The sequence below is a fragment of the Dipodomys spectabilis genome, unplaced genomic scaffold, assembly GCF_019054845.1.
Source record: "Dipodomys spectabilis isolate Male_0828 unplaced genomic scaffold, ASM1905484v1 ptg000024l, whole genome shotgun sequence".
Classification (NCBI taxonomy): Eukaryota; Metazoa; Chordata; class Mammalia; order Rodentia; family Heteromyidae; genus Dipodomys; species Dipodomys spectabilis.
In genome coordinates this window covers 13,872,752-13,894,626 of record NW_024870701.1, presented here as the reverse complement: position 1 = coordinate 13,894,626, position 21,875 = coordinate 13,872,752, and the positions used below count along the sequence as shown (strand labels likewise).

General features: G+C 36.2%; 1 protein-coding gene across 1 annotated transcript in view; it reads right to left on the bottom strand.

Annotated features, from left to right (window-relative positions):
* Window positions 1-21,875, bottom strand: part of Asxl3 (ASXL transcriptional regulator 3) — a 97,011-nt gene that overhangs the window by 3,824 nt on the left and 71,312 nt on the right. Inside the window, exons 7-9 of the mRNA XM_042675352.1 lie at window positions 10,061-10,157; window positions 7,617-7,722; window positions 2,667-4,626 (exon numbers count right to left, since the gene is read on the bottom strand). Coding sequence (XP_042531286.1) covers window positions 2,667-4,626; window positions 7,617-7,722; window positions 10,061-10,157 — 2,163 coding nt within the window. The remainder of the gene's footprint in view (window positions 1-2,666; window positions 4,627-7,616; window positions 7,723-10,060; window positions 10,158-21,875) is intronic.

Sequence of the window (21,875 nt, the reverse complement as noted above, 5' to 3'; positions counted from 1 at the left end):
AATTGGAATGAACTATGCCTCAACCCCTCACAGGGCATTTAAGATTAATAACAGGTATAGTATGAAGTTAAGTCAACCTTTTAATCTCTAGAAACCTCAACCACTAATTTTATTCAGCCAGGAAGTACTATGTTTCCTTAAATGTCATAAAAATGAGAATAGAACCCATGCTTTTTTTTTGTTGGTCATGGGGCTTGAACTCTGGGCCTGGGCACTGTCCCTAAGCTCTTCACCTCAAGGTGAGTGCTCTACCTCTTGAGCCACAGTGCCACTTCCAGTGGTTTATTGGAGATCAGAGTCTCATGGACTTTTCTGCCCGGGCTGGCTTTGAAATGTGGTCCTCAGATCTCAGCCTCCTGAATCCTAGCCTCCTGCTAGGATTACAGGCATAAGCCACTGGCACCTGGCAATGCATGCTTTTTAAAAATGAGGCTAGTCAAACATATTTAAAGATATATCTGTTTAAAATAGCCTCCTTAATGAAATGGAAACACACACACACACACACACACACACACAGACACACACACACACACACAACTGGGATGCTTATTCTGTTTGAATTTATCTATCTTAATTTGACCCAAAGAAAAAGCACTCGCCAAAGGAATATAAGACCACAATTCTCATTCTGGGTTTGGAAACAGATTCTATGTGGTCCTAGGCAAGTTGCCTGCATGCTTCAGTTTCCAGGAACTCTAGGAGCCAAGGATTATATAGTTGTCTCAGTTCCCATACCAACTAACATGCTAGTTTGTACATGTATAAGGAGCATACTATTCTTGTCACTCAGTTGTAAAATGAAATGAGTTATTTATGGTCTATTTCCTTCAATGGAGCTATTATAAAGATAGAATGAGGCTATATTCGTGAAAGGGTACTGCTTTCTAAGGGGGTTACATTATCATTATATTTTCATAAAAGCAAGGGTAAATCTGAGTTTTTTGTTCTTCAAATTAAATATGGGTCAGGCAGTTTCATTTGATACTGATATTCCACTAGCCTTGAATTCTGTATACATCCTAATCTATACTGGTCACCTACATATGATAGGAAAGAGATTCATTATGTCAGCAAATTCATGAGACACATATACATACTTAGACTATTACCACTTGACACATACTATAGCATTTATTTCCATCTAGAATTAGGTTTTGGACACCAGACAGATGAGCTTATCTTTCTGAGCAACCTTCTTTCTTATTTTCCAAAAGTTTCTGAAGCTTAACCTTTAATCTATAGCTAGGAGGATGTGAATTTGGCAAGAAGATTCTATTTTTCCTTTAAAAAATTCCCATTGTCGAAGAAAATAAAACACATTAAAATTAAACATAAATCTCTTTAACCAGGAGCTTAAGGGAAACATCCAATGTCTACTTAGTATCTGTCTCTTTAATTTCAATGTAGTCTAGTTACAAAGGTCTTATCACTTTGAAAACAAATCTTTACCACCAATCAGGCTGATCTTTAAAACACTTCCTCTGGGACAGATGTTTGTATTTTTCTATGTTTCAGAAAGTAAAATGTATGTTTTAAGTTGAAATAGATTGTTCATCTTTTTATATGCTGACTTTCTCAACAGCTGCTCTATTAAATAGAAAAACTAATAGTGACATTCTTAAAAGTCAACCTTGTAGAGATAATGAATCACCTATGACATTGATACAAAAGTACAAAATAAAGAGAAAGTTATTTTTAAAATCTTGAAGTATTTATAATTTGGACAAATCTTGTAATGGTAAAATAATCCACTTTTTATGCCTACAAATGCAAAGAGCTTAGATAAAAGCACCAAATAAACATCAGTGTAGAAAAAAATTAATTAAATGAAAGTTTCTTTATTTAACTTTAATTTTCAGTTTATTCAAACAGGTCATATTTATATAAAAGATTTGTTTCTTGAAATGTTTGTCCATAAGGCTTTTAATTTTGTGGATTTAAAGACTTCATTATTATCTTGGGAATTAAAAATAAGATATATATATATATATATATATATATATATAATTTATCTATAGCACTTTCCCTCAGATTTCATAAGGTGACTTTCAATCATTTATTCAATAAATATTTAATGAGACTCTACCACAAGCCAGGACCTCTCTATTAGGTGAAAATGGTCTTTAGTAACTTTTGGAAAAATTAATAAAAGTTTAATATATAATGTATATAATATATAATGTGTGCATATATAATATAATGTATATATAATATAAATATAGGTATATTTCACCTTCATTTCCTAGAGCTGGTTTCTGGCTTTTGTCTACATTTTATAATCCTACTACATTTTATAATCCTCTGAATTATTTTATCTCAGTTTTCCAAGGTGATGTAGATCACGATCTGCCCCTTAGAATCCCCAAGTTTTTTGGTGGTTTGTAGGTCTTTCTCCCCAGTTTTTTCCCCCTTTAAATACTGATACCCAATTATATGCATATCTCTAAACCTCTCAATGTATGTATTTTAAAAGTAAAAAGTAACATATACAATTAGATTGGGTAGTAGGAGGATACAATTATAAAAGGATAGATAAGTAAGCTTGGAAGAAGAAAATAAAATATTATTCTTCGACGATAACTTTCTGAATAGGAAAAGCCTATCCATGGAGTTGCCTTGTTTCATTATTATTAAACTAATTACTACTGGTAATAGTACTGTACCTTGAGAGGGGGAACCCTGGGTTCCTCTCTTGGAGGCTGCTCTTTCTCGGCTGGGCTGGTGTTTGGAAGGTTCCGCACTGGCTGATCATCTTCTATTCTGGCTCTCTTTTCCTTACAGATTCCAAAGCTATGCTGCTCTGCAGTTTTCCTCTTCGATATCTCTGATTCTCTGCTTTCATTTCTTATCCCATCAGGTGACTTGGAGGGTTCTGATGACTTGGAAGGATGTGAAGTCTCTAACCGATTCTGTGTGCTTCCTTGCTTATGGATTTTATTTCTTGAGCCTTCTGCAAATGAAGCCTTATCAACAGATGGGATATACTGCTTGTCCTGGAACTTGACCGATGAAAGCTCATTTCCCTTAGTCTCTGGCTCTTCAGAAAAGACAGATAATTCCAACGGTGAGGAAATTCCTTTCTTTTCTGTTCTTTGAAGGACAGTATGATTTTTAACTTTCATCATTTCTGTAGGAGGAAGTTCTGGGATTGAAGAAGGGTAAGGCTTCTCAATTTCAACATGAGATTTACAAGGCTGCTGACATGGGGGTTTGTTGTGCAATTCTTCAGCTGGAAATGCATCAGGAGTAATGGAAGAAGAACCTATTTTGATGGGTTCAGGGGTGTTGGATAGAGGCCTCTGCTGGGAGATGAGGCTCTCTCCTGGAGAGCTGACAGGGGCAGAAGTTTCATCTTTCTGTGGGGAAAGAGCTTCCTCAGATATGGAAGGTGACTTTCTCTGTTGATGCATCATTCTTTCGCTCATGGAAGAATTAGAAACGGGGGAAGTCTCTGTAGGAATTGGAAAACTGGATACAAAAGCAGTCTCAGAGTTGAGAAGCATGGAAGACACTGAAGATGTTTCTGATGTCAAAGGCAAATCAGACATTGGCGATGTGTCTGATGTTAAAGGCAGGTTAGATACTGGTGACGCTTCTGATGTTAATGGTAAGTTGGACATCAGAGATGCTTCTGATATTTCAGGTGAAGTGGATACTGGAGATATTTCTGACATTAAAGATGCATGAAGCCTTTCATCAGTGGGATTCCTCTGGTTATATTTGTCTGTATTTTCAGTGCTGGACACCTCAGAGCAAAATGTTGTTTCGAGAGAGGCTTGTGTACATGATTCTTCAGACATGGACTGGGCTTCCCCACCTGGAGATGGAAGGCTGGTACATGCTCCCTCTGGGCTCTCTGAAGAAAAGGAAGTTTCAGAGATACAAACCTTTTCAGAAAGCTGCTCATCGGGATCACTCTGTAACTCCATTTCTACAGCAACTCCTTCAATTGGAAACTGGCTTTCTAGAGAAGATGACCCTGGTTTTATTTTTAGAGTATTGGTCTCTAGTGCAGTTTCTGGTTCTTTCTGTTCTGCATCACTGACATGAGTCACAGATGATGTAGAAGGAACCAGAGAGTCACAGACTTCCAGTTGATCAATAACAACTGACATTTCTTCCTGGGGACATTCTGATTTTTCTTCAATCTTAACTTCAATATGAGGCAAGGTTTCTAAAACATCATTCATTATAACACAAGATTCCAAGTTGTCTTCAGGAGCTGCTATTTGGGGCTCTTCATAAGATGTGGCTGGACTTTCAGATTCCTCAGTAAACTCAGTTATTGTCTTATGATTTTCTTCTTGGCACTCACAGATGCTAGTCTCTACCTCTTCTGCGATTTCCTCCTGAATCACAGACTCCTCAGGGATCAAGATATCTTCTGATTCTAACTCTGCCATGACATCTTTAGCTGGAACCTCTACCATAGGACAAAGTGTAGCACAGAAATCAGGCTCGGAGGATGCAGAACTCTTCATGCTTTTGGATGGCTGTTCTTCCATGGGGTTCAGTACAGAAGACTCTGAAGGGCAAGTGGTCTCACATGTGGAATTCCCTTCACCTCCATCACTGTGTGGTCCAGAAGTCAGCTTCATAGACTCCTCTCTTGACATGCCCAATCTGAAGAGAAATTAAGAGTGTCAAATTATTGTTCAACCAGAAAAGAAGAAAGGCACAACTGGAATCTCTCACAAAGATAGTATTTAATAAAAAAATAAAGATAACTAATTAATCTTCTGATCACTACACAGCATGATTAATTTATGAAAATTTGCAGTTTGTAGTTGATATGTAGTTTCTCTACTGTTTTATAGTTATAACTCAGAAAATAGTCTACTTCTTATTAAGAAAGTCACAGATTATTATTTGTTAAGGAGATATGAACCACACCAAGTATTAATAAAAGGTATATGAAAGTTACAAGTAATAGGATATTAGAAAATATAACTCAAAAGGCAATAGAAAATATGACTTAATTTTTTTAAATCAGAAAGTAGAAAATGCTCTTCAAACAGAAAATTATGTTAACTTTAGAGGATGCAAGAGAGGCAAATATAAATCAAAGAAAGATGAAGGAAACATATCCAATGCCGAAACTGAAATGACTTCTAAAGATTGGTTCTCTTAAGTCAACCTAAGTAATATTTCTCATCCACCTTATTTTTAAGCATAAATTAACAGTACAAAGGTTTTTTATTGTGATATTTGTGAAATGAATATAATGAAATTTGACAAATTCACCCAATCTATAGTACCTTTTCCCTTTGGCCCTTTCCTTCTTGTTAAGATGTTTTGGTGAGTTTTACTGTGATGATTTCAAGCAAACATGAGGTGTACTTTATAATATTCACCTACCCCCATCTTCAAAATTCCCTTTCAACAATTATGACATATTTTTTGAGGTCTAGATTCTATAGATAAGCAAAAGTTACACTATTTATCCTCTTGAGCTTAGTTTATCATCTTATTTAGGCATCGTGTCAAACAACACAGTATGAAATTCTAATAAAGAACAATAAGACATATTTGGGGTCATCCAAGTTTCTCTACATGCTTAAATTTGTTTAAATCAAGACTTTCAGATTTATTTAAATAGATCTTTCACTGTAAAAATCTTGCATGCAAGACAGTAGAGAAAATTCAAGACATAATCTAGCCTAGTATTATGTTGTCAGGCGAAGCTAAACAGAATTTTAACCAAGTGTACTGTAAATCGCTGGGTTTTTTTTTTTTTTTTGATTTGTTTTGTTTTGCTTTTGTCACATTGACTTGCAGTATCAGCATCAGATGGCAGAGAAGTGTGCTGTTCTAAATGAAGTCAAATTAGGACACATGCATTGACAAACACTAAACATTTTCCAAAGAAAGAAATACAGCTATAATAGCATTGATACAGAAAAGATCTCAGTTAAATCCACTTCAACCTTTTACTTAAGAAAAATCCTTAAAACAAAAATGAAATAAAATTAGCCACACTTTTTGACTGTTTATTGCTGTCATTAAAATTCTGAAGGTTCTGAGATTATACAAGGTGATGCTTCCATGAATTATTTCTTTCTTCTCAATTTTCCCTACATCCAAAATCCAAAGTAACTATATTATAGTGAGAGAGAAAGAACAACTACATTACAGATAAAGCAATGTGATAAACTTGAATGAGGTCTGGGGACTGGGTCAGGAGAGATAAAACTGACACTAATTTTATCCCTATCTAGGTATAGAAATCTAGCCATGAGAAGCAGAAGTTCTATTGTTTGGCTAACAATAATATCAAATAAATAAAAACACTGCTCCCAATGTTGGCTTTCACAACCAAGGAAGAAGGGCTACCTAGCGGTCTTCAGCCTTGTCCTCCTTTCAGTTTGGGTTGGAAAAAGTATCTAAAATGTAGACTCCTGGGTTCATCTCCTACAGATTCTCAATAATTACATCTTGATGGGTTCAGAAATTTCCTCTGTAGCTTTACCATTTCTAACTCAGATTTTGATAAGTTTGTAGTGATTCTATGTGAATGCAGATAATAAGCCTGCATAATTTTTCGGTTTTTAAAAGAAAATATACTAACTAGCTCTATTCAATTTAACCTAAATATAGGTTTGTGTCCAGGAATCCTGATCAAGCACCCTCAGGAATAATGCTAGGGAGGAGCTTACATTCTGAGAATGTAATCCCTTCAATGTACAACTACATTCCCTGAGGAGATCTGCGTGTGCCTCCTGGCAAAGTGTTTTCCCCTGGACAGTAGAAATTTTGTAAAACGAGGTTCCAAAGCCCAAAGTTTTGATACCCGCACCCATGTCTCCACCTTTAACACAAAACAACACTGTTTAAATCTTAGCCAGAAAGCAGGGGATGGGGTGGGGTGGGGGTTAAAGCCAAATTTCTCTACTATGGAGGACCTGGAGTTACTGTCAGTATCTCCTAAACATCTCCTTTCTTAGAGATCAGATTTTGTGAGACATCAATTCTGTACAAGCATACTGTATTTCCAGTAAACAAGCAGCGGTGAAAATGCTGCCATGCTAGTTCAGCTAGTAGCACACTACATGTGGTTGGTACTTAAACAAAGGAACAGTACATGCACATACACATATAAATGAAAACCAGGCTGCACTTGAAACAGAACACCGATAAAGTAAGGGATAATGACCCAGGATTTCCCTAACACAAGAGCTAAACAAATAATAAATTGGCTATGTACAATCAATATGTTTGGAGAGAATGTGAGACTTAAATATGTGAGTAAAACTACTTTTCTTTACAAGATTCATTAAAGGACATAGTTGGCTAAAAAACTAGGGGAATTTTGCAACAACAAAAAAAAAACTACTTATGAATGCCAAAATTGACTTCTGTAGGATTTCATGTGCTATTTTCAGTCTAAAATGAATTTTCATGAACAAGTTATAAACCTTTTAAAATGCATTTTTAAAAATTTAAGTGCTGATATGCCACTATAATTTTACCCACAATTTCTTACGCTGAGGGACTATTGCCTTTTATCACAGGTTTATTAAGTTTTACAGCATATGAGTGTGCCATGTGAAGCAGGGAATTACATTTTCATTTCCTTGTAGGAGAAAGGAGAAAAAAAATGCTCTCATACTTACTTTTCCCCATAAAACCTCTCAAAGAATTTTTCTTTCCAAGGCTCTGTTTTCTTTTCCTTCTCAATTTCTTGCCTTATTCGTAATTGCATTTCTGGGGTAAACTCTCCTAGAAAGAAAATGGTCGATGAATTGAATAAAAATACTCACCTCTTTTGCCAATTAATAAAGAAAACATGTAATTCATTTGAGTAGAATTTTACAGATATTGATGTTAAAAGGGATGACTAATGATAATATTTCTACTGCTCTTCTTTTATGAACATCACTCAAATAGTCATTTCATGTTAGATGAACTCTAAATCATTTAGCAAATGTATCATATGTTAGGACCTGCAATGGAAGTATGTATATCCACTGCTGTGAAGAAAATCTGTCTGGTAAGAGTAGAAAATACATAAATGCCTGTGAAATAATGTCCACACAATGCGTAAGTAAAAAAAAAAAATGCATGAAACAAGAGTATATAGAGAAATGCACTTAATTCTGTCTAAATCAATTAAAGAAGTTTACCTACAAGAGTTGATTCATGAGTTAGCTTTTGAAAGATGATTAAATTACAAGACACAGGAATATGAATATATTTATATTCTTTTGAAAGCCCACTAATGAGCAGGGCACAGAATTAAATGAAATGGGAAAGGAAGGGTAAGGCCAATTACCCAGTTATGATTCAAAAAGAGATATGCATACCCTACAAGAGATAGAAAGAAAGCCTGGTGGCATTCAATGGAAGAGAAAAAAGGCTAAATAAATGGTTTACAATGAAAGATCTGACAATATGGAGAGGAACTTTCAGGATTCCAGCTTGAAGCCTGCTGAACAGTGAAGACAAGGGATGAAGATTACAATTGGGCCAGGACCAGTGGGAATGCTGAAGAGGGATCAAACTGAATTAAAAATTCATGATGAGATAAAGAAAGAGGGTTATAGGTACCATTAAGATTTTAAGCTTGTGGACTCTGAGGATGGTAGTGACAGTGAAGTAAGAAAAACGGAAAGAAGAGCAGATATGAAATAGAAAGCAGTACATTTAATATGGAGTATTTTAGTGGCAAGATGCCTGTTATTAGCTGAAGTCCAGTAAGTATTTCAAAATAGAATATTGGAGATCAAAAGAGCCAGATTTGGAAGTTCTTGGTATAGGGGAAATAGTTAGAATAAAGGTCATGAACATGGTTTATTGGAAAATATTTATGTTTTATAAAGTACTGAAGATATAAATATATCATCAAATGAAAGAATAGGAGCTCTAGAAGGAATCTGAAAGAGGACTGTTAGAAATATAGCCCCTAGAGCAATTTAAAATGTATCATAAAAAAAAACACTGCAGATGATTCACATTAGACCGGGTAAAACAGAAACGAGATGGAGAAACGACATGACATGCAAGAACTGAGAAGAAATTAGACTTTTAAAATAGAAACTTTAGAAAATAGAAACATATTAATATTCTCTAGAATGATTATTTTGTTAGTTATAGGGGGGCAAAAACTGGATAGGTAAGCAATAAGAATGAGGTAGCATTGGCCTTTTTTAGTCTTACAAAAAACTTGGTGTTTTAAGGAAATACATGTTGAGGTGTAATTTAAATACAAAAAGAATTAAAAGAAGAATTCTTAGATTCGGAATACCAAAACAGGGAACAAAACTCTATAACTAAAATTATACTTCAAAGAAAATCATACTACATCAAATTTTAAATTATATCATTGATCATATCATGTTACTTAAAAGTATTTGATATAAAAAGTTCTGGTGGCTCGTGTTCGCTTCGGCAGCACATATACTAAAATTGGAAAAAGTTCTGGTGGCTCATGTCTAACTACTCAGGAGGTTGAGACCTGAGGATCATGGCTCAAAGCCCGCCTGGGCAGGAAAGTCTGTGAGATTCTTATCTCCAATTAATCCCCAGAAAACCAGAAGTAGTATTGTGGCTCAAAGTGGTAGAGCAGTAGGCTTGAGTGAAAGAGTTTGGGGACAGTGCCCAGGCCCTCACTGATGAAAGCACCACAGCTGACGAAAGAAAGAAAGAAAGAAAGAAAGAAAGAAAGAAAGAAAGAAAGAAAGAAAGAAAGAAAGAAAGAAAGAAAGAAAGAAAGAAAGAAAGGAAGGAAGGAAGGAAGGAAGGAAGGAAGGAAGGAAGGAAGGAAGGAAGGAAGGAAGGAAGGAAGAAAGGGAAGGAAGGAGGGAGGGAGGGAGGGAAGGAAGGAAGGAAGGAAGGAAGGAAGGAAAAGAAAGAAGGAAGGAAGGAAGAAAAAGAAAGAAGGAAGGAAGGAAAGGTTCTAGTATAACAGAAGAATTAAAAATTGGAGTAGGATGTCATTTGTTAAGTAAATTAAATTTATTTCAGGGAGGAAAAGGACTTGCGCGTCAAAGAAAAGTACAAAACTCAATACGTAAGCAAACTCCAAGAGGTCCCATAATAACAGAAAACTGAAATTTACCTTCTGCCAGTCGCTGCTTCCACCCCTGTGCTGCATATGCAAAGAATTCATTATTTAGAGCTGAATTGCTGAGGCGTAAAATTCCATCACTTCCCATCTAGGAAATAAGCCGACAAAAACAAGATTCCATCAGGAATAATTCAAAGCAAAAGTATGCAGAAAGGCAACAAATCTGAGTGGGGTTAGGTATGGGGAGTACAAGGAAGGGAATGAAGGAGAAGGAAGGGAAGAAAGAAAAGGTAAGGGGGGGTGGGATATGGGAAGGAATAAGAAGGGGAAACAAAGGAGGAGGCAATAATGCTTGATAAGAAATGTACTCATTATCTTGCCCATGTAATTGTAACTCCTCTGTATGGTATTTTCATAATAAAATTTTTTTTAAAAAGAAAGAAAAGGTAATCTCCTAGGATATACATATATATATATATATATATATGTATATATATGTATGTATATATATATCACACACTATATGCATTATGCTTGCTGAAGGAAGGCCCAGAAAAATTAGAGTATTATCTTCAGTTGGTTTCTTAGTTATGGAATGACAATAAAAGATAAAAATATAGATAATGCCAAACATTTGTTAAGTGGGAGTTAAGCAGCTCAAATGTGAAAGCTGTGTGAAGTATCTGGGTGGACAGGATGGGTTAGGGAGAATTTGACCTACGAGTTGGGAATGGAGTAGGATCAAGCGACTGACAGGATTTGAACAAAAGGGTTGGAGTTTAAAGCATATATGTTCAGATAGCATGGACTTTCTTGTAAATCAGAGCATCATAACCAATCAGTACTGGACCATTTCTGATGGTATCTTTGAGAATATTTGCTGTGTGATATTCATAAGGTCTGACAGCTGTGGCTCCTAGTACTTTTCAAAGATTGCCCCCCACACTCTAGATATCCTAAAAACATACTCAGATTTCTTATCCCTGTGCTTTGGCTTGGGATTTTTCTCCACAGCCCCTTGACAGTTACTTTAAAGATTTAATGAAATGCCCTCAGGTAGAGTGCTTGCCTAATACGCATGAAGTCCTGGCTTCAATTCCTCAGTACCATATAAACAGAAAAAGCCAGAAGAGGTGCTGTGGCTCAAGTTGTACAGCGCTAGCCTTGAGCAAAACAAGCTCAGGGACAGTGCCCAGGCCCAGTTCAACCCCCAGGTCTGGGGGGAAAAAGAGAAAAAGAGAATGTTGACTTAAAAGTCCACACTTTATACCATCTAATGTACATCTGATACTTCTGAACTGGATCATGACCAATGAAATATAGAAAGATAGAGATCATGGACAAATATGAGATACACTGATGATATTAACAGAGAGGCCACAGATTTGATATTTTTCATTTCATCTAAGAAGAAACCAATAGCCATGCTAATAAAATAGTGCATTAGAAGATTTCAAGCAATGTTTCACTCATGCATTGATTATTCTCAATAGATACCTATAAGGCCAGTCAGATAATGTGCCTGGTACTTGTAAAGTGTTGGCAATAAAATGCAATAAAGAAAATGCCCATGGGCTGGGAAGGTGGCTCAGTGGTAGAGCACTTGCCTTGTATGCTCGAGGCCCTGGGTTTGATTCCTCAGCACCACATAAGCAAAAAGAAAAAAGCCAGAAGTGGCGCTGTGGCTCAAGTGGTAGAGCGCTAGCCTTGAGCTGAGGGACAGTGCCCAGGCCCAGAGTTCAGGCCCCACGACTGGACCAAAAGAAAAAAGAAAAAAAAAGAAAATGCCCTTATCCTTATGTGGTGAATAAACTCCATTATGTAGCAGATGTGTCTATTGTTTGTCAATTTTTCTACCCACCTGAGGTCAGCAGCCTCTTATCTTATGAGGGGAAAATGTCCCAGGTTTCCCATCCGTTGACTGTATAATTCTAGAACACTATTCTTTAGAAGGTGGTTTATGCATGAACCAACCCACGTTATTTGGTTATGTATCCCAAATGACTAGAATGTATAGGTCTGGAAACTAAGGATTTAAAAGAACCTTCACACTATAAATTCTAGGTCTCCACTTGAAAACTGTGTGCATCCTGTTCCCAGGGCGGGAGGCTGGGAAGGGATGTGAAGGGTAAACAAAGGAGGAGGCTGCAATGCTTGATAAGAAATGTATGCATTAACCTGCCCATGTAATTGTAACCCCTCTGTACAGTGTGTTCACAAAAAATTAAAAAAAAAAAAGACTCTAAATTCTGAGGGATTATAAGCCCAAGACAAATGGGTCAATCAGCTCTAGCCATCATTAGGAAACAGGACTACTGCTGTGGGGGGGCCGGGGGCGTAGACCAGAGGACACTAGGAATGCTGGTTGCTTTCAACCTGAGTTAAACAGCACTGATGGCCTTAAAGGGGAAGACAATTATGGAACCACAGGTTGCAAGGACAGAGGGTGGGGCCCTCTACCAGGCCAAGCAGCAGATCTGCTAGTTGGAGACAAACGTAAGTGGGTGTAAAGAGAAGGCAATAAGTAATTGCATGCAGTCTTAAACCTACTTAAGATTAGGACTGCTTAAAGCTGGTCATCTAGTCTGAAGTCTTGTTCTTGTCACTGTAACCAGGGACCTATTAAAGAGTTGTGACAGAGGGCTTTTCATGTGAGGTATAGGTAGATAGAGTGGTGTAAGAAGTTGATGACAGCATTAAATGGTGGTGATCTATTCTGTGACATACCCCATGAATTGCAGAGCAATGCACCAACCCACGTTAACTGATAAGGTTCTAGGATTTTCTGTGAAGCCCAAAGGTCTTTAAGGCACTCTGCAGGTAGACTGGGAATATAAACCTTGGTCCTAAGAGAAACTCAAAATCCACAGGAGGTAAGGGCCTGGAAAGAGGCCTCATTTTCCTTTGGTCCTTTGTTTTTGTTCTTTCTATGGGTACATTCTTTGGTTCCTTCCACATGTTGGCTCCAAAGTCTTCAATAGCAAGGAGGCTCAGCTGTCTAGAGAGCTTCCACTGGCCCTCTCTTTCATAATTGAATCCCTAGCTTCCAACAGCATTCAAGTTCTCATCCAAGCTCTACTTTGGAAGGTAAGATGATGAGTCGAACCTCATACGACAAGTGAGCTAAGAAGTTTGGGCTACAACTTCTACCTGAGTGCATCCCAGCATAGGTACCCCAGGTGAGCATGAAATATCAAGTTAATAGCTTCTCCTTCACTCTGTGTCCACCTCTTCCTAGTTGTTTAATATGAGCCAGAAGGAGAAAATTGTGATGCTGCTCTAGGTAATAGGCAAATATCAAAAAGGTTGAAATGTCAAAAAAGGCTACAAAGATGTGCACGTGGAAAGACTTCAAGTCCTGTGTAAAGACCAGAAAGTAGGAAAGAGAAACACAGCGATACAAGTACTGATGGTCTTGGAATATTTCATAAAGGATGATAAAAGACAAATTTAAGAGACACTTAAGATTGGACAAGGCTTTAGAATTGAGAATTTGATATTTATGGGATATCAAAATTATTCAGAATGATTCTGAGAGAGAGAAAAGATTAAAAAAATATGGCTGCTCTAGAGCACAAGGATCCATGTTATCAAGGAAATCTAGCATAGAAATTATGAATGAAGAGGAAATAGTTGTTGAATATTCCTCCTAGAAGCCTGACTTTTCTATGAATACAGCTTTGGAATACCTGTCATAGTAGTTTAAGAGTCATAGGCTGAAAAAAAAAAAGCTTCTATATACTAAGAAAGATTAAAAGAAAAGAAGAATGTTTCTAGTACAAACAGCTTAAACTAGAACTACTAGGCAGAAAGCAGGCTCTCTGAAAATACAAGAAGAAATTCCATACTACTGACCTTTATAAAGGCTCAGAGAAAAATGTCTGAATTATTGTTCATATGATGACACATACAAAGCCTGTCTTCTATAGACAGAGCCATGTAGGTATTCTATAAAAGTTTATTGCATTGTCCTTATTTTAAGTGGTGAAGAAATTAATTTAACTATGGTAGCTAATGTACAGTATTTTAGTTTCATGTATCCTTCCAGGCCAGGAACTTGGTTAGTTAGTTAGTCATTGAAATTTCAGCAATAATCTTAAGGCACAAATGAACAGCAGATCCTGATGGGCTCTGAGAAGATTCTCAAGATTTCAACACAAGAAAATTCAAAGCAGGGTGACTGAAAAGCATTAAAGAATATGGAAGCTAGCCTCAGAGGAAATGTTTCTCTTTTTAAAACAGCAAAACAACATGAACTGCCAGATTCCCAGTCTATGTGAGACAGCACGATTAAATACCAGGGCTAAATTAGACTTAGGAAATACATGCCAATAAAACTTTTAAAATACACTATTAATTTTATGGCCCTTAAGAAATACTGTCTAAAAGATATAACATTTTAATGAACTAGAACAATAAACATTTCTGGAAGGTCTATTTATTTATTGCTGAGCTATAAATTCTTGTAGTTTTCATTAGCTGAGACAAAAACATTCATTTTAAAAACAAAATCACCTCTCTTTTAATGAAGTGTCCAGCTAGCCTACTGGTAACTTATTCTTCCTTTGTAAATCAGCGAGGGGAAAAAAAACTGATTAAATGATATTCATGGAGGAAATAACACCAGTAAAGGAAACGTTCCATTGTAGAAATCTCTTACAATCTCTTACAAAGGTTGAAATATTTTCTTTGACATTGATTATATCACATACATTTTAGGCGATGTATGTTAGGTAGAATTCGGAGTATCACACAAATATTGCTGTAGTTAATTCAAAGCAAGAATATATTCACGTTTAATCAAGTATATCTTTAAACCTGAATTGTATTCTTTATCACCTTTTTTTCTTATTTTGCTTCTTGCAAATGATTCTGCATGCAGTTTGGTGGCTGATAGAGGAATATGAGAAATGTACTGGATTAAAAGAAATAGAAATGTAAGCAGTTTGGATTTCACTCTATCATGAATGGAGAGTCTTTAAAAGGAAAGCAGAAGACTTATGAAAAGATTCCTATTAATGTGTGTGGAAAAGCAGACTGCTAGTTTAGACTGGTTTAGTAAGGATAGCTGATAACTGACTTCATAAAGAAGGGCACTCAGGTAAACCTCTGAACAAAGCATTAATATGAGTGATCTCATACCTCTCTGGTGGAGGTGTGAGGTGCCTGGAGGGGACCCTGGGAGTGAGTCCAGAAGAGTTCAGCATCTGTTGGCCTTTGTACACACTGACAATTTGTCTTCTCTACTCAGGAGACTAAAAAAGCTTTAGGGAAATATTTGACTAGAGGAATGATGAGAAATAACATTTCAGGCCTGGAAGAATATTGTGAATGGCACAGTGTCTGTTTAGCATCCACAAGACCTCGGTTCTATCCTCAGTACCATTAAAAAGATGAACTCAGTACCAATAAAACCATTTAGAATTATGAAAGTAACACTTGTCAGGCTAGCTACTGTTTTCAATTAAAAACAAACAAACAATAAGGTCTTTAGAGCAAATGCAACCTAGACAGTGAGATTACTAACAAGAGACTAATTCAGTATCCAAGAGTAAAGGACATGAACCATCAGCAGTTATCACCAAGTCTTTGCATCAAGTTCATACCACAGCGTGAACTCAAGACAAGGTGTTTGTTTTCTCTAAAGAGCAAAGTTTCATTTTTAACCTCATTCTGATGATTTAAATGTCTTGAGGGACTAAATATCTGTTCATTTTATCCACAGGAGAAAATGTTATTTTTCAGAAGAGTCCAAAGATAAGCTTAAAAAATGAAGAAAAGCAACTAGGAAAGAGATCACATTGCTAAAGAAGCTAGGATTAACAATATGCTAAAAACTCTTTTACAAATAATGTCAGAGAACTATTTCCAAATTATAGCAAAACAACATTCCCCAAACTGAGCTTGGCCAAAGAGGTATTTTAATAGGCACTTTTAATGGGTAAGTCCAGGTATATGAAATTTATTCTTCTTAGCAATAAACAGAGCTGATGTCTATTAAATATGGTTCATATTTTTCCACAGTATGCTAGAATTTCTTTTAAAATAGTTAAAACAGGATTAGGTAGTACATTCCAAGTTTTTTAGCTTGTAATCCCCTCACAGAAAAATTAGCTATACCTCCTGGAACAATGATTTCCTAGAGCGTAGTTTAGGAAATGATGCATTAAGATTTGTGCTAGAGGGCAGAAGGAGTTAAATAAAATTAAACTAGGACAATAAATTTGTATATTCTATATTAAAATTCCTTGTTGAACAAATCAATCGAAAATTTCACAGTCTGGATATAGAATAATTTTCACAAAAATGCAAGAAATAAGTATTCAAGCTAAGTAAATGAAATAGTAAAAAATAATAAATTTTAACCTATAAGCATGAATGATCTCAAGTTAAGATCCCACTGTAAGAAATACCTTTGCTATTCCTTTTAAAGAATCAATATGTGCAAAGAAACTTGAAAACAGTTATAAATTTTCATTCTAAAGATGTAATCAAGACTACTTTCAACCGAAAGAAAAAAACTAACATTATGTAGCATTTATCCTTACACCTACTTTGAAATAAATATTCACAGAATCAAACTGAAATGAACAAAAGGCAAGTTTCAGAAAGAAAATATTATGAAAAACTCAACATTTAGATGGAAAAGTGGAAGGCTTTTTGTGTCATAATTGTTATGACAGAGTTTTAAAGCTGATTTTCATAATAAAAGCCTTTCTTCTTCTGAGATGAGCTGATTTCCTTTCTTCTTACTACATGCTGCTTTTGTGATGATGGCTGAGCACAAGGAAGAAATCACAAGGCATAAAGTTCAGCATGGAAGGATGGGGAGATGAAAGTTCTGCCTTACTTAGGATGATGCGAGCTGTAGTTCTTAATTACAATGAAGTTCTTCTGGCATGGGAGTAGACAGGAGAAATAGATGGCAACATTTCAATGTTAAATGAGATTCATAAATACCTGAACTATTATAAAGGGTTTTGGAAATTAAAGAAGATTTTAAGATAGCCTAAGTAACTGGTCTTGTGGGAAATGATTATCAGCTGATCATAAAAAATAACACACATGTACACAATACATGTGCATATTCATATCTACATATAGCCACCTCTGTATACATGCATACATATGCATGAATGTGTATAGAAACATACATTGTGTGTGCAGGCATACATTAAAAGATGCATATATATTGTTTATGTATATAAGTATATAGATCCACCTATTACAGTATATACCTTTCCTATTACATTACCCCCTTCAAAGTGTGTGAAAATACAATTTGTATGCAATCCATCACTGGGTTAAGATGATAATATTCTTTGGGATGGAATCAAATCGAATGCTCATTCCTTTGATCAGGAAACCTGTAACACCTCAGGTGGGCAGAGAAGATGGTTAATCCAAGATGAGAATACAATAACTTAGAATAAGACATACTGGCAAGCATGTACCCAGGCCCCAATTAATAGACAAAAGGAATTTACTAACAAATAGGGAAAATGTTTCTCTCATAATTTGTAAGTTCTGAATTTCAGCACATATAATTGGGGAAATCATGTTTGAATATGTGAAGAATGATAGAAACAAATGAAAAAGGTGAACCTTAATATTGAGTCTTAAAAGAGTTCAATTACTGAGATACAACTAGTATAGTTAACACAGGACTTTAGTGATGCTTGCATACAATATTATTAGAAGCAATAATTACTTTCCAAAGACATTATTCTACACTTTAATAGTCTGACACTTTTTGTAAGAATCATTCTGTTTTCCAATTTCAAAAGGAGGAATTGCTATTCAAAGTGCGATAATTTCTGCATTGCCTCAGCAACCAGCTCAGAAGAAATGCAGCCTGTGGAAAAATCAGTAAAAGTAAATGAATTAAAGAGATCTAAAGGTGAGAATAAAGCCTTTGACAAAAATCAAGCTTTAATCTAACACTAGAGAATATGTTTTGATGTTCACAGTGCATCTACTTCATGACAAATTTGTAGGCAATGCTTGGCCACACCCTGAGGCAATCTGATATGTCTTTATGAGAAGTGATTTTCTTCAAAATTATCTAAATATGGATAGTAAGATATTTTTTAAAGTTAAACTAACATGAAAATGTGTGTATATTTTAAAAATGTCTTAAAAGTTATTATCTCTTTTAGCTGCATTTTTATCAATGTTCCTTTTATGGGCAGGGAGAACAAAAGCAGGGTTTCGATGTTCAGCCATGAAATGGAAGAGCAGGGTTTTATTTAGTGAAACTCAAGTTCATGTTCTGGTGTAGATAAAATAAGGTTATGTTATCATGTAATAGGATTCAGTGAGTCACTGTTTCCATTCACAACCATGGAACAGCTGTGTTTAAGTCACTATTAGTCACTCATGTCATTAACAAACATTTGGTAAGCTTTTACTAGGTGCCAGGAGCTATGAAATGGACAGTTTCTGCCATAAGAGCCTCATCCAAGACTGAGAGAGTAAAGGATAAAATGTCGAGTAGTGCCCAAAGAATATTCAATGTCGTATGTATCTGCTTCCTCTTTGGTAGCCTTTTAAATATCTATGTCTCTAATATACCTATATCTGCTCCTTCACAGCTGAGCAGTAGTCCCAATCTCCTTATACTTTCATAAGAACTAACCAACAATAATAACAACTAACAATTTAGTGTTTCCATTAGGTCTGAAGCTAGGTGTTTTTTTTTTTTTGTCTGTCTGTGTAGCTACAACAAAAATTGGTTTCTGTTTTGGATGATGAAAAGTCCAAGATCAAGGTGTAAGTGGATTGTGTGTATCATGAAGGACCCTTCTCAAAGGGGCATCTTCACATAGTAGAAGGAGCTTGTTAGTTCTCAGGAGTTTTTCCTATGCTTACTCGTCTGTCATTTAATCACTTTCCTCAGGTCCCATTTTCTAATACCATCACAATAGAGGTTAAGATGTCAACATATAAATGCTAGTGATGAAGTATAAACATTCAAATATATAGTAAGTAAACACTGAAGCAGGATTTGACCTCTCAGAAATATCATTATATTAAGTGGCTTCCTCTAACATGCATGGATTCATTATTTTATTCAAAGGCTTTTAAAAATAATTTTAATGGTTTTTTTCTCATTCATTTTATGAATTTTATGTTTATGTGGTACCTAGGAATTGAACTCATGGCCTCATGCATGATAGGCAAGTTTTTATCTACCCTAAGCCACATTCCCTGCCCTATTAAATTTATGTACTAGATGCTGGGAGTAAAATAATAATTGCAGAAGATATAACTGTGTCCTGCAAAGTTACATTAACAAATTGTATTAAAGTCCATGTAGAAAACAAAATACATTTCCATATGAATGGAGAATGTCATTCTTTCTGATAGAAGCACAGAATTCCATTTTGTATGTATACCACATTTTCTTGATCTACTGAGGGGCATCTGAGTTGATTCCATATCTTAGCTATGTCAAATAATGCTGCAATGAACATGGCTGTGCAGGCATAGAGTGAGATTGATTGGTCATAGGAAAGCTCTATGTGTAGTCTTTTCAGGAACCTCCATGCTGCTTTCCAGAGTAGTTGAACAAGTTCACATTCCCACCAACAGTGTAGTAGCTTTCCCTTTTGGCCACATCCCAGCCAGCATGTGTTATTATTACCTTTCTTGATAATGGCCATTCTAACTGTGGAATCTCATTGTTGTTTTGATTTGTGTTTCTTTTATGGCCAGAGATATTGAGCATTGCTTTATGTGTCTATTGGCCATTCTTAACTAATTTTTGAGTTCTAAGTATATTTTAGATATGAGGCCCCTGTCTGATGTATAGCTAATAAAGATCTTCTCCCAATCTCTGGGCTTTCTATTAAATGAACTATGCCAGACCCAAATTAAAATGGCTTGCATGGTTTCCCTTAGTTGTAACAACTAGAATATGTTTAGAATATTCTCAGAAGATCACAATGGCTCAATACTAATGTGCTTAAGATCACATAAAATGATGCTTATCGAAATGAACTCCAAAAAAAATGGGAACAAGGGATTTTTTTTAAAAAAAATATGTACTTTTTTGGGGCTGGGAAGGTGGCTCAGTGGTAGAGCGCTTGCCTTGCATGCATGAGGCCCTGGCCTTGATTCCTCAGCACCACATAAGCAAAAAGAAAAAAAGCTGGAAGTGGCGCTGTGGCTCAAGTGGTAGCGCTCTAGCTGTGAGCTGAAGAGCTGAGGGACAGCGCCCAGACCCAGAGTTCAGGCCCCAGGACCGGACCCCCTCCCCCCCAAAAAACTGTACTTTTTAATTGTAAAAATACTGTAGAGAGGGGTTACAGTTACATGAGCAAGGTAATGAGTACATTTCCTAATGAGCACTGTTGCCCCCTCCTTTGTTTTTCCCTTACCGTCCCTTCCCTCCCACCTCCACAAACAAGGGATTTTTTTTTTTAGTGTACTGTTTGCAGTTCTTTCCTTTTTCCCCCTTTGGCTTATTCCCCATTGACACTGTTTTTGATTTCTGTATCCTTTGTCTTGTATATAAGTTCATCTGATTTGGGAAGGGGAGGGAAACCACAGAAACAGTGGGACAATGGGTAAACAAATGCAACAGTGATACTCACTATACACTATTTTGGAAATGAACTTCGTAGCTTGGGGGAAACAGAGTCAGGGGGAAGTGGGAGAAAATGCTGGTGGGGGTAACACTGTTCAAAAAGAACTGTAGTTATTGCTTTACTTATGTAACTCTAACCCCTCTGTACATCCCCTTTACAATGAAATTTTTTAAAAAAAAGAAAGAAAACAAAATACAATGAGAGAAAATTCTGAGTGCCCACTAATACAGGAAGGAGTCTCGAAGGCCCTCATTTCTAAACAGAACTGTGGGTGAAGAATGGGGAGCAGGCAGCTCCACAATTATAAGGGAGGAGGAGAAGCTAGCAAGACAGAGAAGCTTCAACTTCCAAGCCTCTGAGAATGGATGGAGTGAGCATTGTTATGAAAGACAATGATGCAAGGCTGGTGGCACTGAAGATACTGCTGGCCCTTTAATTCCTTTTGGCTGGACTGTTCTAGCTGGCAAAGGTTCATCTTTCTGTGATTCAATGTCAACCTTTGTAAACTAGGAATAACAAAGTATTTACTTCACCAAGATTTAGTGAGGATTAAATTGAGAATACATATGCAACACTCACTACAGAGGGCTTATTTGAAGAAAATTCTGAAGAAGTTTAGATATAGTAACAACAACTATTTGGGGGAAAGGCTTCACCAGAAAAGTATGGAGTTCGAGGACACCCTGGGCTATGTAGTAACAACCTGGCTCAAGAAACTAAAAACAAGGAAAAATAAAACTATTTGTCATTGGTGTAACAGACCCATCCTAGGGTGATCTCAATGAGTCAAAAGCTTTTAATAATACACTGCGAGTGATTGGCTTCTAGCCAGCTGAAAATGGGAAAGCTCGTTGATTATATTGTGACAGAAAATGTCATCCACGAATCAATCAAATTGTAAATTATCTGAGGAGAGACATGGTCTTTGAGAGTTGAAGGGTTCAGCTCTCATCTGTAAATAACTGAATCCTACCAGCAGCCTCAATGAACCTAGAAGGCTTCACACTGCAAATGATAATTCTACCATCTTGGTTTCTCCATGTAAAGTCCCTGGAAAAGGGAATCATCTCAACTGAGCTGTGACTCCACATTAATGGAAATGAACTTAACTCCTGAACCATAGAAATACTAAATATGTGCTACTTTAAGCTGCCAGATTTGTGGCAATCGATTACAAACTATAGAAAACAAATATAAGTGAAGTGAAAATTCATTTGATTGCTTCTCCTTCCTTCAGCAACTGGGAGAAATTTTTATCTCTTGACAGTCTGATG